Below are 21,937 nucleotides of genomic sequence, written 5' to 3'. Positions count from 1 at the left end.
TAATTTTGCACACTAACCTCTTGTGTGGGACCTTATCAGAAGCCATCTGAAAATCCAAGTGCACCACATCCACTGGTTCTCCCTTATCTATTCTACTAGTTACCTCCTCAAAAAACTCCAGTAGGTTTGTTAAGCATGGGGTTTCCCTTTCAAAAACCCATGCTGACTTTGTCCAATCCCGTTAACGCCTTCCAAGTGTTCTGTTATCACAACCTTTATAATAGGCTCTAGCATGCAAGCGATTAATCTGCTTACTTTGGAAATGCACCATCATTTGAAGAAAACAATGTTTGTACATTGTTGTGGAAAATAATTTGCTAACTCGTTCTGTATTCAAACCCAATACGCATTCAGTGTTGTCATGAGTTCTATTTAGTATACTGATCACAATATAATCTACTCTTGATAATTCAATGCCCTCTTTTACAAGACAGCAATAGCTTGAGCAGCTCATCAAATGTCACCCAAGCCCTGAGACAAGCAATGTCCTTAAAAGCAAACTCCACTGTGTTACTCTTGGGTCAAGTCCATGGAAGCAGGAGGGAGTTTTTGAGACAAACAGAAGACTCTTCATGAAACCATACAGTGTGAACTGAGGTACTATTATACCAAATGACTTTAACTGTGGTGGTGGCTGGTTTCAGTTAACTACATATTACAAAAGATTAGCATACTATGAAAATATAGGACAGTGCTGCTTACTATCCTCGTCCCAAAGATCTCATTCATAGCGATTTCACAAAACCATTGCCCTGTACTGCTGCTAAATCAGATAAGAATTCTTAGGAGCTTTCACTGGCTAACAATGATTTTGTTCTGAATTGTTCTTTGAAGGATTTGCATCTAAATATGTATATTCCTGACATTTTTAGGCTTTTCTAGTCCAGTGGACATAACTTTAACAAAAAAATTTTTAATTGTAGGTTACTGCAAGCATTTTATAATGTCACAAATTTGAATAGTTTTACATGGGATCATTTTTAAGAGTACAGAAAAGGCTGTTTTTATTTTTAAAAATGACATACACATAAACACACCTTCCGGAGTGGGACTGAGCCATGGTCCCAGGATCAATTCCCGGTCTGGGCTGAATTAGCTGACCTCAACCAACATGGCAATCGGGGCATAACAGGTATCAATCAACAGCTGTGAACTAGGGTGAAGGAGAAGAAAAATCACCCAGGATTCCTGCTCCTAATCACCATCTAGTGAACTGTACTGGGATGTGTTCGTTGTGACTATGAAGCAGGCCATGATCACACTCAGCGGTGATGCAGATCCCAACCCCCACCGAACAGTCTGATGACACTCATGTCTAGTCTCACTTGGGTTCAAGTCCCACTCTAGAGACTTGAGCACAAAATCTAGGCTGACACTCCTGTGCAGTACTGAGGGAGTGCTGCACTGTCGGGGGTGCCGTTGTTTGGATGAGATGTTAAACCAAGGCCCCGTCTGCCCTCTCAGATGGATGTAAAAGATCCCATGGCACTATTCGAAGAAGAGCAGGGGAGTTCTCCCCAGTGTCCTGGTCAATATTTATCCCTCAACCATCACTGAAACAGAGTATCTGGTCATAACATTGCTGTTTGTGGAACCTTGCAGTGTGCAAAATGGCTGCCGCATTTCCTAAATAACAGTGACCACATTTCAAAAGTACTTAATTGGCTGTGAAGCGCTTTGGGACATCCTGAGGTCATGAAAGGCGCTATACAAGTATACTTAATTGGAGGAAGGCCACGTTCAGTGGGTTGAGAGTGGATCTGGCACAGGTAAACTGGAGTCAAAGATTGGCAGGCAAAACTGTAATCGAACATGAGCAGCCTTTAAAAGAGATGGTTTGGGTACAGTCTAGGTACATTCCCACGAGGGGGAAAGGTAGGAAAACCAAGCCAGAGCTCCCTGGATGATGAAAGAGATAGAGGGTAAGGTGAAGCAGAAAAAGGGGGTATATGACAGATGTAACACAAGTGAGAACCAGGCTGAATATAGAAAGTACAGAGAAGTGAAAAAGGAAATAAGAGGGGCAAAGAGGGAGTATGAAAATAGACTGGCATTTAACATAAAAGGGAATCCAAAAGTCTTCTACAGGCATATAAATAGCAAATGGGTAGTAATAGGAGGGATGGGGCCGATTCGGGACCAAAAAGGAGATCTACGCATGGAGGCAGAGGGCATGGCTGAGGTACTAAATGAGTACTTTGCATCTGTCTTTACCAAGGAAGAAGATACTGTCAAAGTCATAGTAAAAGAGGAAGTAGTTAAGATACTGGATGGGCTAAAAATTGATAAGGAGGTGGTACTAGAAAGGCTGGCTGTACTTAAAATAGATAAGTCACCCGGTCCAGATGGATGCAGCCTAGGTTACAGAGGAAAGTAAGGGTGGAAATTGCAGAGGTGCTGGCCATAATCTTCCCATCATGCTTGGATGTGAGGATGGTACCAGAGGACTGGAGAATTGCAAATGTCACAGCCTTGATCAAGAAAGGATGTGAGGATAAACTCAGCAACTACAGCCCAGTCAGTTCAACCTCGGTGGTGGGGAAGCTTTTAGAAACAATAATCGGGGACAAAATTAACAGTCACTTGGACGAGTATGGATTAATATAGGAAAGCCAGCACGGATTTGTTAAAGTCAAATCGTGTTTAACTAACTTGATTGAATTTTTTGATGAGGTAACAGAGAGGGTTGATAAGGGCAATGCAGTTGATGCTGAATGTGTGGATTTTCAAAAGGCGTTGGGGGTATATGTGCCACAGCTTGTCAGCAAAATTGAAGCCCATGGAATTGAAGGGGTAGTGGCAGCGTGGATACGGCTAAGTGGCAGGAAACAGTGAGTAGTGGTGAACGGTTGTTTTTCGGACTGGAGGAAGATATACAGTGGTGTTCCCCAGGGGTCGGTACCAGGACCACTGCTTTTTTTATATTTATTAATGACTTGGACTTGGGTATACAGGGCACAATTTCAAAATTTGCAGATGACACAAAACTTGGAAGTATAGTAAACAGTGAGGAGGACATAGATAGACTGGTGGAATGGGCAGATGAAATTTAACGCAGAGAAGAGCGAAGTGATTCATTTTGGTAGGAAGAATGAGGAGAAGCAATATAAACTAAATGGTACAATTCTAAAGGGGGTGCAGGAACAGAGGGACCTGGGGGTATATGTGCACAGGTCGTTGAAGGTGGCAGGACGGTTGAGAAAGCGGTTTAAAAAAGCATCCTGGGCTTTATAAATAGAGGCATAGAGTACAAAAGCAAGGAGGTTAAGTTGAACCTTCATAAAACACTGGGTCGGCCACAGCTAGAGTATTGTGTCCAATTCTGGGCACCGCACTTTAGGAAAGATGTGAAGGCCTTAGGGAGGGTGCAGAAAGGAATAACTAGAATAGTTCCAGGGATGAGGGACTTCAGTTACATGGATAGACTGGAGATGCTGGGGTTGTTCTCCTTAGAGCAGAGAAGGTTGAGAGGAGATTTGATAGAAACGTTCAAAATCACCATAGGTTTAGATAAAGTAAATAAAGAGTAACTGTTCCCATTGGCGGAAAGGTCGAGAACCAGAGGTCACAGATTTAAGGTGATTGGCAAAAGAACCAAAGGCAACAGGAGGAAAAACTTTTTTATGCAGTGAGTGGTTATGATCTGGAATGCGTTACCTCAAAGGGTGGTGATAACAGATTTAATCGTGGCTTTCAAAAAGGAATTGGATAAATACTTGAAGGGAAAAAATTTGCAGGGCTACGGGGAAAGAGCGGGGGAATGGGACTAACTGGATTGCTCTTACAAAGAGCCGGCATGGGCATGATGGGCCGAATGGCCTCCTTCTGTGCCGAAACCAATCTATGATTCTATGAAGTCTTTCTTTCTTTTCACATGACAAATGAGCATTTGAGCGAGGAACCAGATGATTATTGAAACATGTAGAACTATAGCCCTGAATGAAACACAATCTCCAGGAAAGTAGGAAAACAAAAATGGGGAAAAAACAATGTATTAAAAGGAAGGATAGCAAGAAGCATAAATGAACCAGCAACTGAGACAATAACAAAAAGAGGCTTAGGGCCTAGACAGCTGAAAGTACAGCCACCAATGCTGGAGCAAAGAAAATCAGGGGCACGCAAGAGGCAAGAATTGGAGGAGCGCAGAGATCTCCGAGGGTTGTGGGGCTGGAGAAGGTTATAGAATTAGGGAGGGGCGAGGCCATGGAGAGATTTGAAAACAAGGATGAGAATTTTAAAATTGAGGCGTTGCCGGACCGGGAGCCAACGTAGGTCAATGAGCACAGGGGTGACGAGTGAACTGGACTTGGTGCGAGTTAGGATACGGGCAGCAGAGTTTTGAATGAACTCCACCAGCATTTGGGATGAGATGCCAATTTCACAGAATAAAGCATTGCCAGTTAAGTTTACTCAAATATGAAACATCTCAATTAAAAAAAAATAATAGAACTTAAATTTCAGCAGTAATTTTAAAAGGTTTCCTCGTAATTTGAAAAGAAAATAAGAATCTGTTGGGACCACTCCCTTTCAAAACATCTGGTAATTCTCAACACAAGCAAACAAAATTACAGTATTCAGTCACATTAACTTCAATGGTTTGTGTAATGGTTCAAATTTCAAAAATATTTGTTTTTTTTTACTGTTATTCAATGTTTCAGCCACCACTTGGCAGCTTAAAAAAAAATCACAGACAGGCGCGCGCGCGCGCACACAGACAGGCGCGCGCGCGCGCACACAGACAGGCGCGCGCGCGCGCACACAGACAGGCGCGCGCGCGCGCACACAGACAGGCGCGCGCGCGCGCACACAGACAGGCGCGCGCGCGCGCACACAGACAGGCGCGCGCGCGCGCACACAGACAGGCGCGCGCGCGCGCACACAGACAGGCGCGCGCGCGCGCACAGACAGGCGCGCGCGCGCACAGACAGGCGCGCGCGCGCACACACAGACAGGCGCGCGCGCGCACACACAGACAGGCGCGCGCGCGCACACACAGACAGGCGCGCGCGCGCACACACAGACAGGCGCGCGCGCGCACACACAGACAGGCGCGCGCGCGCACACACAGACAGGCGCGCGCGCACACACAGACAGGCGCGCGCGCACACACAGACAGGCGCGCGCGCACACACAGACAGGCGCGCGCGCACACACAGACAGGCGCGCGCGCACACACAGACAGGCGCGCGCGCACACACAGACAGGCGCGCGCGCGCACACACAGACAGGCGCGCGCGCACACACAGACAGGCGCGCGCGCACACAGACAGGCGCGCGCGCGCACACAGACAGGCGCGCGCGCGCACACAGACAGGCGCGCGCGCGCACACAGACAGGCGCGCGCGCGCACACAGACAGGCGCGCGCGCGCACACAGACAGGCGCGCGCGCACACAGACAGGCGCGCGCGCACACAGACAGGCGCGCGCGCGCACACAGACAGGCGCGCGCGCGCACACAGACAGGCGCGCGCGCGCACACAGACAGGCGCGCGCGCGCACACAGACAGGCGCGCGCGCGCACACAGACAGGCGCGCGCGCGCACACAGACAGGCGCGCGCGCGCACAGACAGGCGCGCGCGCACACAGACAGGCGCGCGCGCGCACACAGACAGGCGCGCGCGCGCACACAGACAGGCGCGCGCGCGCACACAGACAGGCGCGCGCGCGCACACAGACAGGCGCGCGCGCGCACACACAGACAGGCGCGCGCGCGCACACACAGACAGGCGCGCGCGCACACACAGACAGGCGCGCGCGCACACACAGACAGGCGCGCGCGCACACAGACAGGCGCGCGCGCACACAGACAGGCGCGCGCGCACACAGACAGGCGCGCGCGCACACAGACAGGCGCGTGCGCACAGACACAGTCGCGCGCAGACACAGTCGCGCACAGACACAGTCGCGCACAGACACAGTCGCGCACAGACACAGTCGCGCACAGACACAGTCGCGCACAGACACAGTCGCGCACAGACACAGTCGCGCACAGACACAGTCGCGCACAGACACAGTCGCGCACGCGCACACAGACAGTCTCACACGCGCACACAGACAGTCTCACACGCGCACACAGACAGTCTCACACGCGCACACAGACAGTCTCACACGCGCACACAGACAGTCTCACACGCGCACACAGACAGTCTCACACGCGCACACAGACACAGTCTCACACGCGCACACAGACACAGTCTCACACGCGCACACAGACACAGTCTCACACGCGCACACAGACACAGTCTCACACGCGCACACAGACACAGTCTCACACGCGCACACAGACACAGTCTCACACGCGCACACAGACACAGTCTCACACGCGCACACAGACAGTCTCACACGCGCACACAGACACAGTCTCACACGCGCACACAGACACAGTCTCACACGCGCACACAGACACAGTCTCACACGCGCACACAGACACAGTCTCACACGCGCACACAGACACAGTCTCACACGCGCACACAGACACAGTCTCACACGCGCACACAGACACAGTCTCACACGCGCACACAGACAGTCTCACACGCGCACACAGACAGTCTCACACGCGCACACAGACAGTCTCACACGCGCACACAGACAGTCTCACACGCGCACACAGACAGTCTCACACGCGCACACAGACAGTCTCACACGCGCACACAGACAGTCTCACACGCGCACAGACACAGTCTCACACGCGCACAGACACAGTCTCACACGCGCACAGACACAGTCTCACACGCGCACAGACACAGTCTCACACGCGCACAGACACAGTCTCACACGCGCACAGACACAGTCTCACACGCGCACAGACACAGTCTCACACGCGCACAGACACAGTCTCACACGCGCACAGACACAGTCTCACACGCGCACAGACACAGTCTCACACGCGCACAGACACAGTCTCACACGCGCACAGACACAGTCTCACACGCGCACAGACACAGTCTCACACGCGCACAGACACAGTCTCACACGCGCACAGACACAGTCTCACACGCGCACAGACACAGTCTCACACGCGCACAGACACAGTCTCACACGCGCACAGACACAGTCTCACACGCGCACAGACACAGTCTCACACGCGCACACAGACACAGTCTCACACGCGCACACAGACACAGTCTCACACGCGCACACAGACACAGTCTCACACGCGCACACAGACACAGTCTCACACGCGCACACAGACACAGTCTCACACGCGCACACAGACACAGTCTCACACGCGCACACAGACACAGTCTCACACGCGCACACAGACACAGTCTCACACGCGCACACAGACACAGTCTCACACGCGCACACAGACACAGTCTCACACGCGCACACAGACACAGTCTCACACGCGCACACAGACACAGTCTCACACGCGCACACAGACACAGTCTCACACGCGCACACAGACACAGTCTCACACGCGCACACAGACACAGTCTCACACGCGCACACAGACACAGTCTCACACGCGCACACAGACACAGTCTCACACGCGCACACAGACACAGTCTCACACGCGCACACAGACACAGTCTCACACGCGCACACAGACACAGTCTCACACGCGCACACAGACACAGTCTCACACGCGCACACAAACACAGTCTCACACGCGCACACAAACACAGTCTCACACGCGCACACAAACACAGTCTCACACGCGCACACAAACACAGTCTCACACGCGCACACACAAACACAGGCACAGACAGTCGCGCACAAACACAGACAGTCGCACACGCGCACAAACACAGACAGTCGCACACGCGCACAAACACAGACAGTCGCACACGCGCACACACACAGACAGTCGCACACGCGCACACACACAGACAGTCGCACACGCGCACACACACAGACAGTCGCACTCGCGCACACACACAGACAGTCGCACACGCGCACAAACACAGACAGTCGCACACGCGCACAAACACAGACAGTCGCACACGCGCACAAACACAGACAGTCGCACACGCGCACAAACACACAGTCTCACGCGCACAAACACACAGTCTCACGCGCACAAACACAGTCTCACACGCACAAACACAGTCTCACACGCACAAACACACAGTCTCACACACACAAACACAGACAGTCACACACACACACAAACACAGACAGTCTCACACACACACAAACACAGACAGTCTCACACACACACACAAACACAGACAGTCTCACACACACACACAAACACAGACAGTCTCACACACACACACAAACACAGACAGTCTCACACACACACACAAACACAGACAGTCTCACACACACACACAAACACAGACAGTCTCACACACACACACAAACACAGACAGTCTCACACACACACACAAACACAGACAGTCTCACACACACACACAAACACAGACAGTCTCACACACACACACAAACACAGACAGTCTCACACACACACACAAACACAGACAGTCTCACACACACACACAAACACAGACAGTCTCACACACACACACAAACACAGACAGTCTCACACACACACACAAACACAGACAGTCTCACACACACACACAAACACAGACAGTCTCACACACACACACAAACACAGACAGTCTCACACACACACACAAACACAGACAGTCTCACACACACACAAACACAGACAGTCTCACACACACACAAACACAGACAGTCTCACACACACACACAAACACAGACAGTCTCACACACACACACAAACACAGACAGTCTCACACACACACACAAACACAGACAGTCTCACACACACACACAAACACAGACAGTCTCACACACACACAAACACAGACAGTCTCACACACACACAAACACAGACAGTCTCACACACACACAAACACAGACAGTCTCACACACACACAAACACAGACAGTCTCACACACACACAAACACAGACAGTCTCACACACACACAAACACAGACAGTCTCACACACACACACAAACACAGACAGTCTCACACACACACAAACACAGACAGTCTCACACACACACAAACACAGACAGTCTCACAGTCCCGAAGAACGCCCCTAAAACCTTCTCCGGTTCAGTCTATAAACAGGCTCGGGCGAACAATGTGAGACTCTGACCTAAAAATAAAAACCTCAAGTTTGTTTTTCAAATAAACAAAAGTAAAGGAAAAAATGTTTGCTCGTTTCCTCCCGATTATTCAAAACTTCTGCCCCATCTTCAACACTGATCGAAGTTAATGATCTGTGAGCGGCCTTGATGGCAGTAGAGGGCGGGGTGGTACCAGACCCGGACCCGGGCCCGGGCCCCTGACTCGCGGGCTCCACTTGTTCGCCGGTAACGGTGAAGAGCAGCGGGCAGCCTCCAGCCGCCACTGAGAGAGTGACAGAACAAACATACTTTCCGCGCAGGAGACGAAACATTGACACTTTCCAGCTGCTTCTCTCCCCTCACTCACCCTGACAACCTGCTCAGGTTCCGGGATGCCCCTGGTTACCAGCTCTCGGCCAGCACTCGGCTCCACGGCCCCCTCGTCCGCCATCTTCACCGCTGTCGCAAAATTAACCCGCTGTGCGCCAGCGCCCGACGACGCGATCGTCGCTCTTCGACACTTTACAACAGTTTTCCGCCTGAGGCTGCCGACGTTTTACGGCACCTTGCCCAAACAAGACGGGCGGGGAGGAAGAAACAGGGCGAATTAAAAGAGTAGCAAAAAAACATGATTACAGATTTGCAAATTGTTAGCAAGAATGGCAGAGTTTGTAAACTGGTGCTCACTTTATTTTTCAAGAAGGGTGTGTTGAAAATCTTGACATAATCTTCATAAGAACAATTTACATGTGTGTGTCTGGGGTTGGCGAGCTCTGGTTGAAGTCGATCACGTGACGTCTGCCAGTGACATATGCAAATCTAATTTTATTTACTTTATAAAGTTTGGGTCGCCCCTGTAGTTGAGTATCTTTGCTCGTGGTTTCATGCCAGTAGCTGGCGTGCGAGAAGTTCTGGGAGGCCTCCCGCGGGAGGAAAGTACACGGGCACGAACTGCGAATGCGGAGTGCAAACTCCACTCTTCTCCCGGTGCTGCGAGTCGTGTTCCCAACTCTCCAGGATTGTCCCGGAGTCTCCAGGAGTTGAAGATTATTCTCCAGGACACTGCTGCGAGCAACACCCAGGAGCAAAATCATAGGAGCATTGAAAAGATTGTGTGTTTTTTTTTTCATTTTCTTTGAACACTTTTTCATTAGTTATAAAAATATAGGAAATATGGGGAAAAAAAGGCTGTTTGAGTCAAGAATTATCCAATTGAGTCGTGAAGAGTCTGTTCGCATTCCAATTGGCGTGGAAAGACGGTGTGCCATGAAGAGGGACGTGTTGGGCGACCGATGGCGGGAGCGTGGGGGCAGGGCAGTGTGAGGTGGGAGGTTATGCAATGAAACCTCTAGGAATACATCCAACCAGAGTCAGCAGCCCTAGTTGCTAGCAGCAGTGCCTGGGAGATTCATGCTCCATTCCAGGAGACTCCGAGACAATACGGGAGGGTTGGTAATCCTGACTGAAGCAGACCTCCATGTCCTCATGGACTCTTGCACGAAAATATCCAGCTCCCTGTGGCTTGATCTGATGAGTAGCTTTGAAGCTGGAGTGATTGAGCCACTCAAGGGAATAAAAGCCAAGTTAATGCAACCTGCATAAACTTGGCTTTCATTCCCTTGAGTATAGGAGATTGAGGGGTGATCTGACTGAGGTATTTTAAAATATTAAAAGAATTCAATAGGGTACTTAAAGAGAAACTGTTTCCTCCAGTTGGGGAAAGAAGAACAAAGGGACACAAACTTAAAATTAGAGCTGGGCCATTCAGGAGTAAAATCAGGTAGCAATTTTTCACACAAAGGGTAGTGGAAATCTGGAACTCTCTCCCCCAAAAAGCTGTGGCTGCTGGGGGTCAGTTGGAGCTTTCAAGACTGAGATCGATAGATTTATGTTGGGTAAGCGTATCAAGGCATAAGGAGTAAAGGCGGGTAAATGGAGTTGTGGTGCAGATCAGCTATGGCCTAATTGAGTGGCGGAAAGGCTTGAGGGGCTGAATGACCTCTTCCTGTTCCTATGTTCACACCCAGTTCACAGAGACACTCTCTCTTCCAACCGTCCAAGTTTATACAGCACAGGAGGAGGCCATTTGGCCCATCATGCCTGTGCCAGCTCTTTGTAAGAGCTTTCCAATTAGTCCCACTCCCCTGCTCTTTCCCTATAGCCTTGTTAATTTTTCCCTTCGAGTATTTATCTAATTCCCATTTGAAAGTTACTATTGAATCTTCCACCACCCTTTCAGGCAGCGCATACCAGATCATAACAACTCGTCGTATGAAAAAATGTTTCCCGATGTCACCTCTTCCTCTTAACCTTCTCTGCTCCAATGAGAACAATCCCAGCTTCTCCAGTCTCTCCACATAACTAAAGTCCCTCATCCCTGGTACCATTCTAGTAAATCTCTTCTGCACCCTCTCTAAGACCTTGACTAACTTCCTAAAGTGTGGTGCCCAGAATTGAAAATAGCATTCCAGTTGAGGCCTAACCAGTGTTTTATAAGGGTTTAGCACAACCTTCTTGCTTTTGTACTCTATGCCTCTATTAATAAAGTCCAGGATTCCATATGCTTCTTTAACAGCCTTCTCAACTTGTCCTGCCACCTTCAAAGATTTGTGTATGTACACCCCCAGGTCTCTCTAATCCTGCACTCCCTTTAAAATTGTACCATTTAGTTTATATTGCCTCTCCTCGTCCTTCCTACGAAAAGGAATCACTTCACACTTCTCTATGTTGAATTTCATCTGGCGTGTGTCTGCCCATTTCACCAGTCTGTCCTCCTGAAGTTTGTTACTATCCTTCACATTGTTTACTACATTTTTGAGTTTCGTGTCATCTGCAAAGTTTGAAATTATACCCTCTATATCCAAGTCCAGGTCATTAATATATATCAAAAAGAGCAGTGATCCTAATACTGACCCCTGGGGGACACCACTGTATCAAAGATGATTTGCCTTTAACAAATCTGTGCTGGCTTTCAATTATTAGCCCATAATTTTCCAAGTGCCAATTAATTTGATCCCGGATTATTATCTCTAAAAGTTTCCCCACCACAGACCTTAGGCTGACTGGCCTGTAATTGCCGGGTTTATCCATCTCCCCATCTTTTGAATAGGGGTGTGCCATTTGCACTCTTCTTCCCTCCCCCCAATTCAAACTGGAATGCTTCTTCCTCTCATCCCTCAGTTCAACATGACACACCTCCCCGGCTGCCCATTCAAATTGGAACTCTCTAGATTTTCAAACTGATTTTCTTTCTCCCCCATTTCTCTGCCTCGCCATAAAGATGATAACCCATTCTATAAATACCGATTAATAAAAAGGATTTAGAGAACACCAGAAAATTCAGGAATAAGCAAAGCCTGTTTAGTCTATTCATCCTCATCAACACCCCTTCTGAAAGAGGTGGGGGCTGTATTCTACAAGCATTTTTAATTGCTTTGTCACATTGGTCAATAGAAAGTGACCTATCAACTGTTACTTCCAGGTTCCTTTCCAAGCCTTCCTCTGCGAATTCTGTTCTGTTAGAATCATAGAACCATAGAAAAGATACAGCACAGAAGGGGGCCATTCGGCCCATTGTGTCCACGCCAGCTCAAAGAACAACCAGGTGCCCATTCTAATCCCATCTTCCAGCACCCGGTCTGTAGCCCTGCAGCTTACAGCACTTTAGGTGCAGGTCCAGGTACCTTTTTAAAAGAGTTGAGGGTCCCTGCCTCTACCACCAACTCGGGCAGCGAATTCCATAAACCCAACACCCTCTGGGTAAAAAAGCTTTTCCTCATTTCCCCTCTAATCCTTCCGCCAATCAGCTTAAATCTATACCCTCCAGTTCTTGAACTTTCTGCTAGGGGAAACAAGTACTTCCTGTCTACTCTATCTGGGCCCCTCATAATTTTGTACACCTCAATCAAGTCACCCCTCAGCCTCCTCTGCTCCAAGGAAAACAACCCGAGCCTATCCAATCTCTCCTCGTAGCTGCAATTTTCAAGCCCTGGCAACATTCTTGTAAATCTTCTCTGCACTCTCTCCAGAGCAATTACGTCCTTTCTGTAATGTGATGACCAGAACTGCACACAATGCTCCAGATGTGGCCTTACCAGCGTTTTATACAGTTCCATCATTACATCCCTGCTTTTGTATTCTATACCTCGGCTAATAACAGAGAGCATTCCGTATGCCTTCTTCACAACCTTATCTACCAGTACTGCCACCTTCAGGGACCTGTGCACATGCACTCCAAGGTCTCTCACTTCCTCTACCCCTCTCAATATATTCCCGTTTACTGCATATTCCCTTTTACTGTTTGCCCTCCCTAAGTGCATTACCTCACACTTCTCCGGGTTGAACTCCATTTGCCGCTTTTCTGCCCACTCCACCAACCCATTGATATCTTCTTGGAGTCTACAGCTATCCTCTTCACTATCAACGACACGGCCAATTTTTGTGTAATCTGCAAATTTGCCAATCATGCCCCCTACATTCAAGTCCAAATCATTAATATATACCACAAACAGCAAGGGACCCAACATTGAGCCCTGTGGCACACCACTGGAAACGGATTTCCATTCACAAAGACATCTATCGACTTTTACCCTTTGTTTCCTGTTACTGAGCCAATTTTGGATTCAATTCGCTATATTTCCCTATATCCCATGGGCTTTTACCTTTCTGACCAGTCTGCCATGTAGGACCTTGTCAAATGCCTTACCAAAATCCATGTAGACAACATCAACTACCCTCATCAATCCTCCTTGTCACTTCCTCAAAGAATTTAATCAGATTTGTAAGGCATAACCTTCCCTGAACAAATCCATGCTGACTATCCCTGATTAAACCGTGCCTTTCCAAGTGACAGTTTATCCTATCTCTCAGTATTGATTCTAATAGTTTGCCCACCACCGAGGTATGACTGACCGGCCCATAATTGTTCGGCCTTTCCCTCTTACCCTTTTTAAACAATGGTACTATGTTTGCAGTCTTCCAGTCCTCTGGTACCTCCCTTGTATCTAGTGAGGATTGGAAAATGATCCTCAGAGCATCCGCTATTTCCTCCCTGGCTTCCTTCAATAGACTAGGAAACAATCCATCCGGCCCTGGTGACTTATCAACTTTCAAGGATTCCAGTCCCTCTAGTTATGTTTGCCTTATCCAATATTTCACACCTCTCCTCTTTAACTACTGCGTCCAGATCATCCCTTTCCTTAGTGAAGATGAAACAGATAGTAAGAGATGAAATCACCTCAATGATAAAGGAGGATATAACGAGAGGTAAGCAGCCAACAGAGACCTTATGGGTTGAATTGAGAAATAGGAAAGGATCTAAGACTATAGTGGGAGTTGTGTATAGGACCCCTGGCAGCAGCTCTGAAGTGTTAGATTGTATAAATGCAGAGATTAGACAAGTGTGTAAGAAAGGCATAGTGGTCTTAATGGGGGACTTTAACCTTCACATAGATTGGGAAAAGCAGACTAGCAACTATCAGAATGATAGTGAATTTCTTGAGTGTGTCCGGGATAGTTTTCTACAGCAGTATGTCCGAGAGGCAACAAGGGGGCAAGCCATACTAGATTTAGTAGTGAGTAATGAACCAGATTTAGTTAACGGCTTAACTGTACGCGAACATCTATCCAATAGCGATCATAACATGATCGAGTTCAATGTAGTGTTTGAAAGGGAAAAAAGTGAGTCAGCTGCTAAGATTCTAGACTTGGGTAAGGCCGACTTCAATGGGATGAGACAGAGACTGTCCACAGTAAACTGGGCAAATCTGTTAATGGGTAAAACGACTGATGATCAGTGGGAAATGTTTAAAGAAACATTTAACGTGATCCAGAATTGGTTTATACCCCTGAGGGGCAAGAACTCTACTTGCCAAAAAAAACAGCCATGGACAACTAAAGAGGTAAGGGACAGTATAAGACATAAGGAAAGGGCATACAAAAAGGCAAAAAAATGGCACAGATCCTGGCGAATGGGAAAGATACAAAGATCAGCAAAGGCTCACAAAACAGATAGTAAGAGCTACAAAAAGAGAGTATGAAAAGAAACTTGCAAGGGATATCAAAACCAATACGAAGAACTTTTATAGTTACATTAGGAAAAAGAGGGTGGTCAGGAGCAGTGTTGGCCCCTTAAAAACTGAAAATGGGGATATTGTCATTGACAATGGGAAAATGGCGGACATGTTGAACGATTACTTTGCATCAGTATTTACAGTAGAAAAAGAGGATAGCATGCCGGAAATCCCAAGAAAACGTATATTGAATCGGGGACAGGGACTCGATAAAATTAACATAAGTAAAGCAACAGTAATGAAGAAAATAATAGCACTAAAGAGTGACAAATCCCCAGGACCAGATGGTTTCCATCCCAGGGTTTTAAAGGAAGTAGGTGAGCACATTGCAGATGCCCTAACTGTAATCTTTCAAAGTTCTCTAGATTCAGGAACTGTCCCTCTAGATTGGAAAATTGCACATGTCACTCCGCTTTTTAAGAAAGGAGAGAGAGGGAAACCAGGGAATTATAGACCAGTTAGCCAAACATCTGTTGTGGGGAAAATGCTGGTGTCTATAATTAAGGATAGGGTGACTGAACACCTCGAGAATTTTCAGTTAATCAGAGAGAGCCAGCATGGATTTGTGAAAGGTAGGTCGTGCCTGACAAACCTGATGGAATTTTTTGAAGAGGTGACTAAAGTAGTGGACAGGGGAATGTCAATGGATGTTATTTATATGGACTTCCAGAAGGCATTTGATAAGGTCCCACATAAGAGACTGTTAGCTAAGATAGAAGCCCATGGAATCGAGGGAAAAGTACGGACTTTGTTAGGAAGTTGGCTGAGCGAAAGGCGACAGAGAGTAGGGATAATGGGTAGGTACTCACATTGGCAGGATGTGACTAGTGGAGTCCCGCAGGGATCTGTCTTGGGGCCTCAATTATTCACAATATTTATTAACGACTTAGATGAAGGCATAGAAAGTCTCATATCTAAGTTTGCCGATGACACAAAGATTGGTGGCATTGTCAGCAGTGTAGATGAAAACATAAAATTACAAAGCGATATTGATAGATTAGGTGAATGGGCAAAACCGTGTCAAATGGAATTCAATGTAGACAAATGTGAGGTCATCCACTTTCGACCTAAAAAGGATAGAACAGGGTACTTTCTAAATGGTAAAAAGTTAAAAACAGTGGATATCCAAAGGGACCAAGGGGTTCAGGTACATAGATCATTGAAGTGTCATGAACAGGTGCAGAAAATAATCAATAAGGCTAATGGAATGCTGGCCTTCATATCTAGAGGACTGGAGTACAAGGGGGCAGAAGTTATGCTGCAGCTATACAAAACCCTGGTTAGACCGCACCTGGAGTACTGTGAGCAGTTCTGGGCACCGCACCTTCGGAAGGACATATTGGCCTTGGAGGGAGTGCAGTGTAGGTTTACTAGAATGATACCCGGACTTCAAGGGTTAAGTTATGAGGAGAGATTACACAAATTGGGGTTGTATTCTCTGGAGTTTCGAAGGTTAATGGGTGATCTGATCGAAGTTTATAAGATATTAAGGGGAACGGATAGGGTGGATAGAGAGAAACTATTTCCGCTGGTTGGGGTTTCTCGGAGTAGGGGGCACAGTCTAAAAATTAGAGCCAGACCTTTCAGGAGTGAGATTAGAAAACATTTCTACACACAAAGTTGTGGTAGAAGTTTGAAACTCTCTTCCGCAAACAGTAGTTGATACTAGCTCAATTGCTAAATTTAAATCTGAGATAGATAGCTTTTTGGCAAAGGTATTAAGGGATATGGGCCAAAGGCGGGTATATGGAGCTAGATCACAGATCAGCCATGATCTTATCAAATGGCGGAGCAGGCACGAGGGGCTGAATGGCCTACTCCTGTTTCTATGTTCAAATGAATATGGAGCTAAAATATTCATTTAAAACCCTACCCATATCCTCTGCTTCTACACACAAGTTACCCTTATCATCCCTGATAGGTCCCACCTTTTCCTTAGCTATGCTCTTGTTCTTAATGTACTGATAAAACATCTTTGGGTTTTCTTTAATCTTACTAGCTAATATTTTTTCATGCCCTCTCTTTGCTTTCCTTATTTCCTTTTTTACGGTCATCCCTGTACTTTCTATACTCCTCTCGTCTTTCTGCAGTATTTGGTTCACTGAATATTTATATGTTCCCTTTTTTCTGACTTGTTGACTGCCAACAAACTATGCCTGTTGCAGTGTGGGTATCACCAATATCAACCGAAATCATGTTTACAGCAAGATATCAAACAAATTACCAAAGCTGCATTACAGAAACCAAGGATTTGGGTGATGTGGCTGCCTTGCCAAAACAAATAATTAAAAATCTTCTCAAACGTTTTTGTGAGGGATTTGTATTATTTAAACTTCGTTACCCTCAAGGATGGCAGAATCTATTTTTTAAATCTATGAGGTGTACTAAGTGTGTGTCTATATACATATATATATAGATAGATAGGCTGCAATTAGTGACACTACACAATATAATTAACAAGATTTTGTATTGGCACCGCCAGGAAGTGGAGGACAATAATCACCCAACACCTGGAATGTGTAATTTGATCCAGTCAAGTTGTGGACTCACAGCACTTCATTGAAGTTCTCGACGTGGCTGGGCTCAATATGTAATTTGATCCATTGTAAACAATTTTACAACACCAAGTTATAGTCCAACAATTTTTATTTGAAATCTACAAGCTTTCGGAGGCTTCCTCCTTCCTCAGGTAAATGTCAAGAGCTCCTTGAAGCCTACGCATTTATACATATAGAACAATACATGGTGTTTACAGACTGACCCTGCAACTGCCCGTTGCCAAGGCAATCACCGTGTTCAGACAGAGAGGTGTCACCTACAGAACCCCCGAACGCAGCCTTCAACATGTCATCAATGACGACGAACACCTCGCTATGGCCTTCCCCACACCTCCACTACTCGCCTTTAAACAGCCACCCAACCTCAAACAGACCATCGTTCGCAGCAAATTACCCACTTTCAGGAGAACAGCGTCCACGACACCACACAACCCTGCCACGGCAACCTCTGCAAGACATGCCAGATCATCGACACAGACACCACCATCACACGAGAGGACACCACCCACCAGGTGCATGGTTCATACTCCTGTGACTCGGCCAACGTTGTCTACCTCATACGTTGCAGGAAAGGATGCCCCGGAGCATGGTACATTGGCGAGACCATGCAGACACTGCGACAACGGATGAACGGACACCGCGCAACAATCGCCAGACAGGAGGGTTCCCTCCCAGTCGGGGAACACTTCAGCAGTCAGGGACATTCAGCCACCGATCTTCGGGTAAGCGTTCTCCAAGGCGGCCTTCGAGACACACGACAACGCAAAATCGTCGAGCAGAAATTGATAGCCAAGTTCCGCACCCATGAGGACGGCCTCAACCGGGATCTTGGGTTCATGTCACGCTACACGTTACCCCACCAGCGAACAAAAGCTATCTGTTTTTAATATAATGGGTCATTTGCTGGCTTTCTCTGCCTTCCGGATGTTTCTGCCTCTCTCTGTTTTTTTTCCTGTTTGTTTTTTTGTTGAATGTGTATTCGGGGGTTCTGTTGGTGACACCTCTCTGTCTGAACACGGTGATTGCCTTGGCAACGGGCAGTTGCAGGGGCAATCTGTAAACACCATGTATTGTTCTATATGTATAAATGCGTAGGCTTCAAGGAGCTCTTGACATTTACCTGAGGAAGGAGGAAGCCACCGAAAGCTTGTAGATTTCAAATAAAAATTGTTGGACTATAACTTGGTGTTGTAAAATTGTTTACAATTGTCAACCCCAGTCCATCACCGGCATCTCCACATCATAATTTGATCCAGTCATTGTCAGGCAGGCTGCAAAGTTCAAACAAGGCACGGTGCTCACACTCCCATAACACACAGCACACATACTACCTGGAAACATGATGTGGAGATGCCAGTGATGGACTGGGGTGGACAGATGTAAGGAGTCTTACAACACCAGGTTATAGTCCAACAGCTTTATTTGAAATCACAAGCTTTCGGAGCTTTCCTCCTTCGTCAGGTGAGTGAAGGGTTCCATAAAGGCACAGCATATATAGTCAGAGAACAATGCCTGATGATTACAGATAATCTTTCCAACTGCCCGTTATCACACCTCGGCAGAGAGATAATCACAGCAATCAAAGGAGTGGATGGTGTTCAGACAGGTTAGTCAGGGGAACATTACACCCAAGAATACTGAATACACAAGCGGTCAGATTACAAAGACAGAGAGAGAGAGAGAGAGAGAGACCTGAAAGGCAGAGAGAGAGAGAATGACCAGTTGTATTAAAAACAGATAACATTTTTCGCTGGTGGGGTTACATGTAGCGTGACATGAACCCAAGATCCCGGTTGAGGCTGTCCTCATGGGTGCGGAACTTGGCTATCAATTTCTGCTCAATGATTTTGCGTTGTCGTGTGTCTCGAAGGCCGCCTTGGAGAACGCTTACTCGAAGATCGGAGGCTGAATGTCCTTGACTGCTGAAGTGTTCCCCGACTGGGAGGGAACCCTCCTGTCTGGCGATTGTTGCGCGGTGTCCGTTCATCCGTTTTCGCAGCGTCTGCATGGTCTCGCCAATGTACCATGCTCCGGGGCATCCTTTCCTGCAACGTATGAGGTAGACAACGTTGGCCGAGTCACAGGAGTATGAACCATGTACCTGGTGGGTGGTGTCCTCTCGTGTGATGTTGGTATCCGTGTCGATGATCTGGCATGTCTTGCAGAGGTTGCCGTGGCAGGGTTGTGTGGTGTCGTGGACGCTGTTCTCCTGAAAGCTGGGTAATTTGCTGCGAACAATGGTCTGTTTGAGGTTATGTGGCTGTTTGAAAGCGAGTAGTGGAGGTGTGGGGATGGCCTTAGTGAGGTGTTCGTCGTCATCGATGACTTGTTGAAGGCTGTGAAGAACATGGCGTAGTTTCTCCGCTCCGGGGAAGTACTGGACGACGAAGGGTACTCTTTTGGTTGTGTTCCGTGTTTGTCTTCTGAGGAGGTCTGTGCGATTTTTCGCTGTGGCCCGTCGGAACTGTCGATCAACGAGTCGAGCATCATATCCCGTTCTTACGAGGGCGTCTTTCAGCATCTGTAGGTGTCCATTGCGTTCCTCCTCGTCTGAGCAGATCCTGTGTATTCGCAGGGCCTGTCCATTGGGGATGGCCTCTTTGACATGGTTAGGGTGGAAGCTGGAAAAGTGGAGCATCGTGAGGTTGTCCGTGGGCTTGCGGTAGAGTGAGGTGCTGAGGTGCCCATCTTTGATGGAGATTCGTGTGTCCAAGAATGAAACCGATTCTGAGGAGTAGTCCATGGTGAGTTTATGGTGGGATGGAACTTGTTGATGTTATCGTGTAGTCTCTTCAGTGATTCTTCGCCGTGGGTCCATAGGAAGAAAATGTCGTCGATGTATCTGGTGTATAGCGTTGGTTGGAGGTCCTGTGCAGTGAAGAATTTGTGCTCGAACTTGTGCATGAAAATGTTGGCGTATTGGGGTGTGAATTTGGTCCCCATGGCTGTTCCGTGTGTTTGGGTAAAGAACTGGTTGTCGAAGGTGAAAACATTGTGATCCGGGATGAAGCGGATGAGTTGTAGGATGGCGTCTGGAGATTGGCTGTTGTTGGTGTTGAGTACTGAGGCTGTTGCAGCGATGCCGTCATCGTGGGGGATACTGGTGTAGAGTGCCGAGACGTCCATCGTGGTGAGAAGTGCTCAGTACCTGAGATACCACATTTGCCAATATTGTAACTTTGGTTTTCTGTTCCTTTATATGTATATATATCTTAATAAAATTACACAAGGTAAGTGGTCAATATCAAGCAAAAATTAATAGTTTGTGCAACAGACAATTTATGTATCATTTTTTCTGTGCTGGATGCCAACTATTCTCAACTGCGGCTCATTCGATATTTGTGTGTGAGATAACTGCACAAGATGGGTGACAACTTCTGAATGAAAGTGAGTTAGCAGCTATAGTATTTGTATGAACTTCATTAATTCAAAATTAAAAGGAAATTGTTTGAATCAAAGAGATATTGTTACTGCTTTGGGGACTTTGAATTCATTTAATAGCCAGAAATAGTCTTTCCTCGATATTGATCTGAAATGGAGCTGAGTTGTCTGCCAAGATTAATTTGTCCTGGTTAAATATCATGATTGAATTTGACTAAAAATAAAAAGGGAATCCAGGGTATGTCAATGAGCTTCACTGGAACAGTGTAAGAGGCCGAGGACAGAGAGGTCATAGTAGGAATGGGAAGGGGAATTAAAATGGCAAGCGGCCAACTGTTCCAATGAAGCTCAACGGAAGCTCAAGGAACAGCACCTCATCTTTCGATTCGGCACTTTACAACCTTCCAGATTCAACACTGATTTCAATAACTTCAGACCATAATCACTGCTCCCATTTTTTCGGTCAGCAGGTGCTGGTAATGGTTCTGCTGCTGCCATTTACAGCTACTCCTGATCAATCTTTTGTTTCATAATCTATCCCATTACCGCCTTCATTGCCCTGCACCATCATCCCTTTTGTCATTTAATCACTCATGCCCTCTACCCTATCGCAGACCTTCCCTTTTGTTCTTTTCTCCCTTTCCCTTCCTCCACCCCCCCCCCCCACTTTCCCTGGCTCTGTACTTGCTCAAAAACTTTAACTCTTTTAACATCATCCAGTTCTGATGAAAGGTCTTTGACCTGAACCTTTAACTCTGTTTCTTTCTCCACAGATGCTACCTGACTTGCTGAGCTCTCCAGCATTTTCTGTTTTTATTTCAGATTTCCATCATCTGCAGTATTTTGCTTTTGAGATGTTATTACACCACTGGA

The 21,937-nt window shown here is 47.2% G+C and overlaps 1 protein-coding gene across 1 annotated transcript in view; it reads right to left on the bottom strand.

Moving 5' to 3' along the window:
- Nucleotides 1-9,507, bottom strand: part of ubr1 (ubiquitin protein ligase E3 component n-recognin 1) — a 189,088-nt gene extending 179,581 nt beyond the window's left edge. The window contains exon 1 of the mRNA XM_067991119.1: nucleotides 9,422-9,507. Within this exon, the coding sequence (XP_067847220.1) occupies nucleotides 9,422-9,505 (84 nt within the window). The 5' untranslated portion in view covers nucleotides 9,506-9,507. The remainder of the gene's footprint in view (nucleotides 1-9,421) is intronic.
- Nucleotides 9,508-21,937: the final 12,430 nt, after the last annotated feature.

The sequence above is a fragment of the Heptranchias perlo genome, chromosome 10 (assembly GCF_035084215.1).
Source record: "Heptranchias perlo isolate sHepPer1 chromosome 10, sHepPer1.hap1, whole genome shotgun sequence".
Taxonomy (NCBI): Eukaryota; Metazoa; Chordata; class Chondrichthyes; order Hexanchiformes; family Hexanchidae; genus Heptranchias; species Heptranchias perlo.
This window is presented reverse-complemented; position numbering and strand designations above follow the sequence as displayed.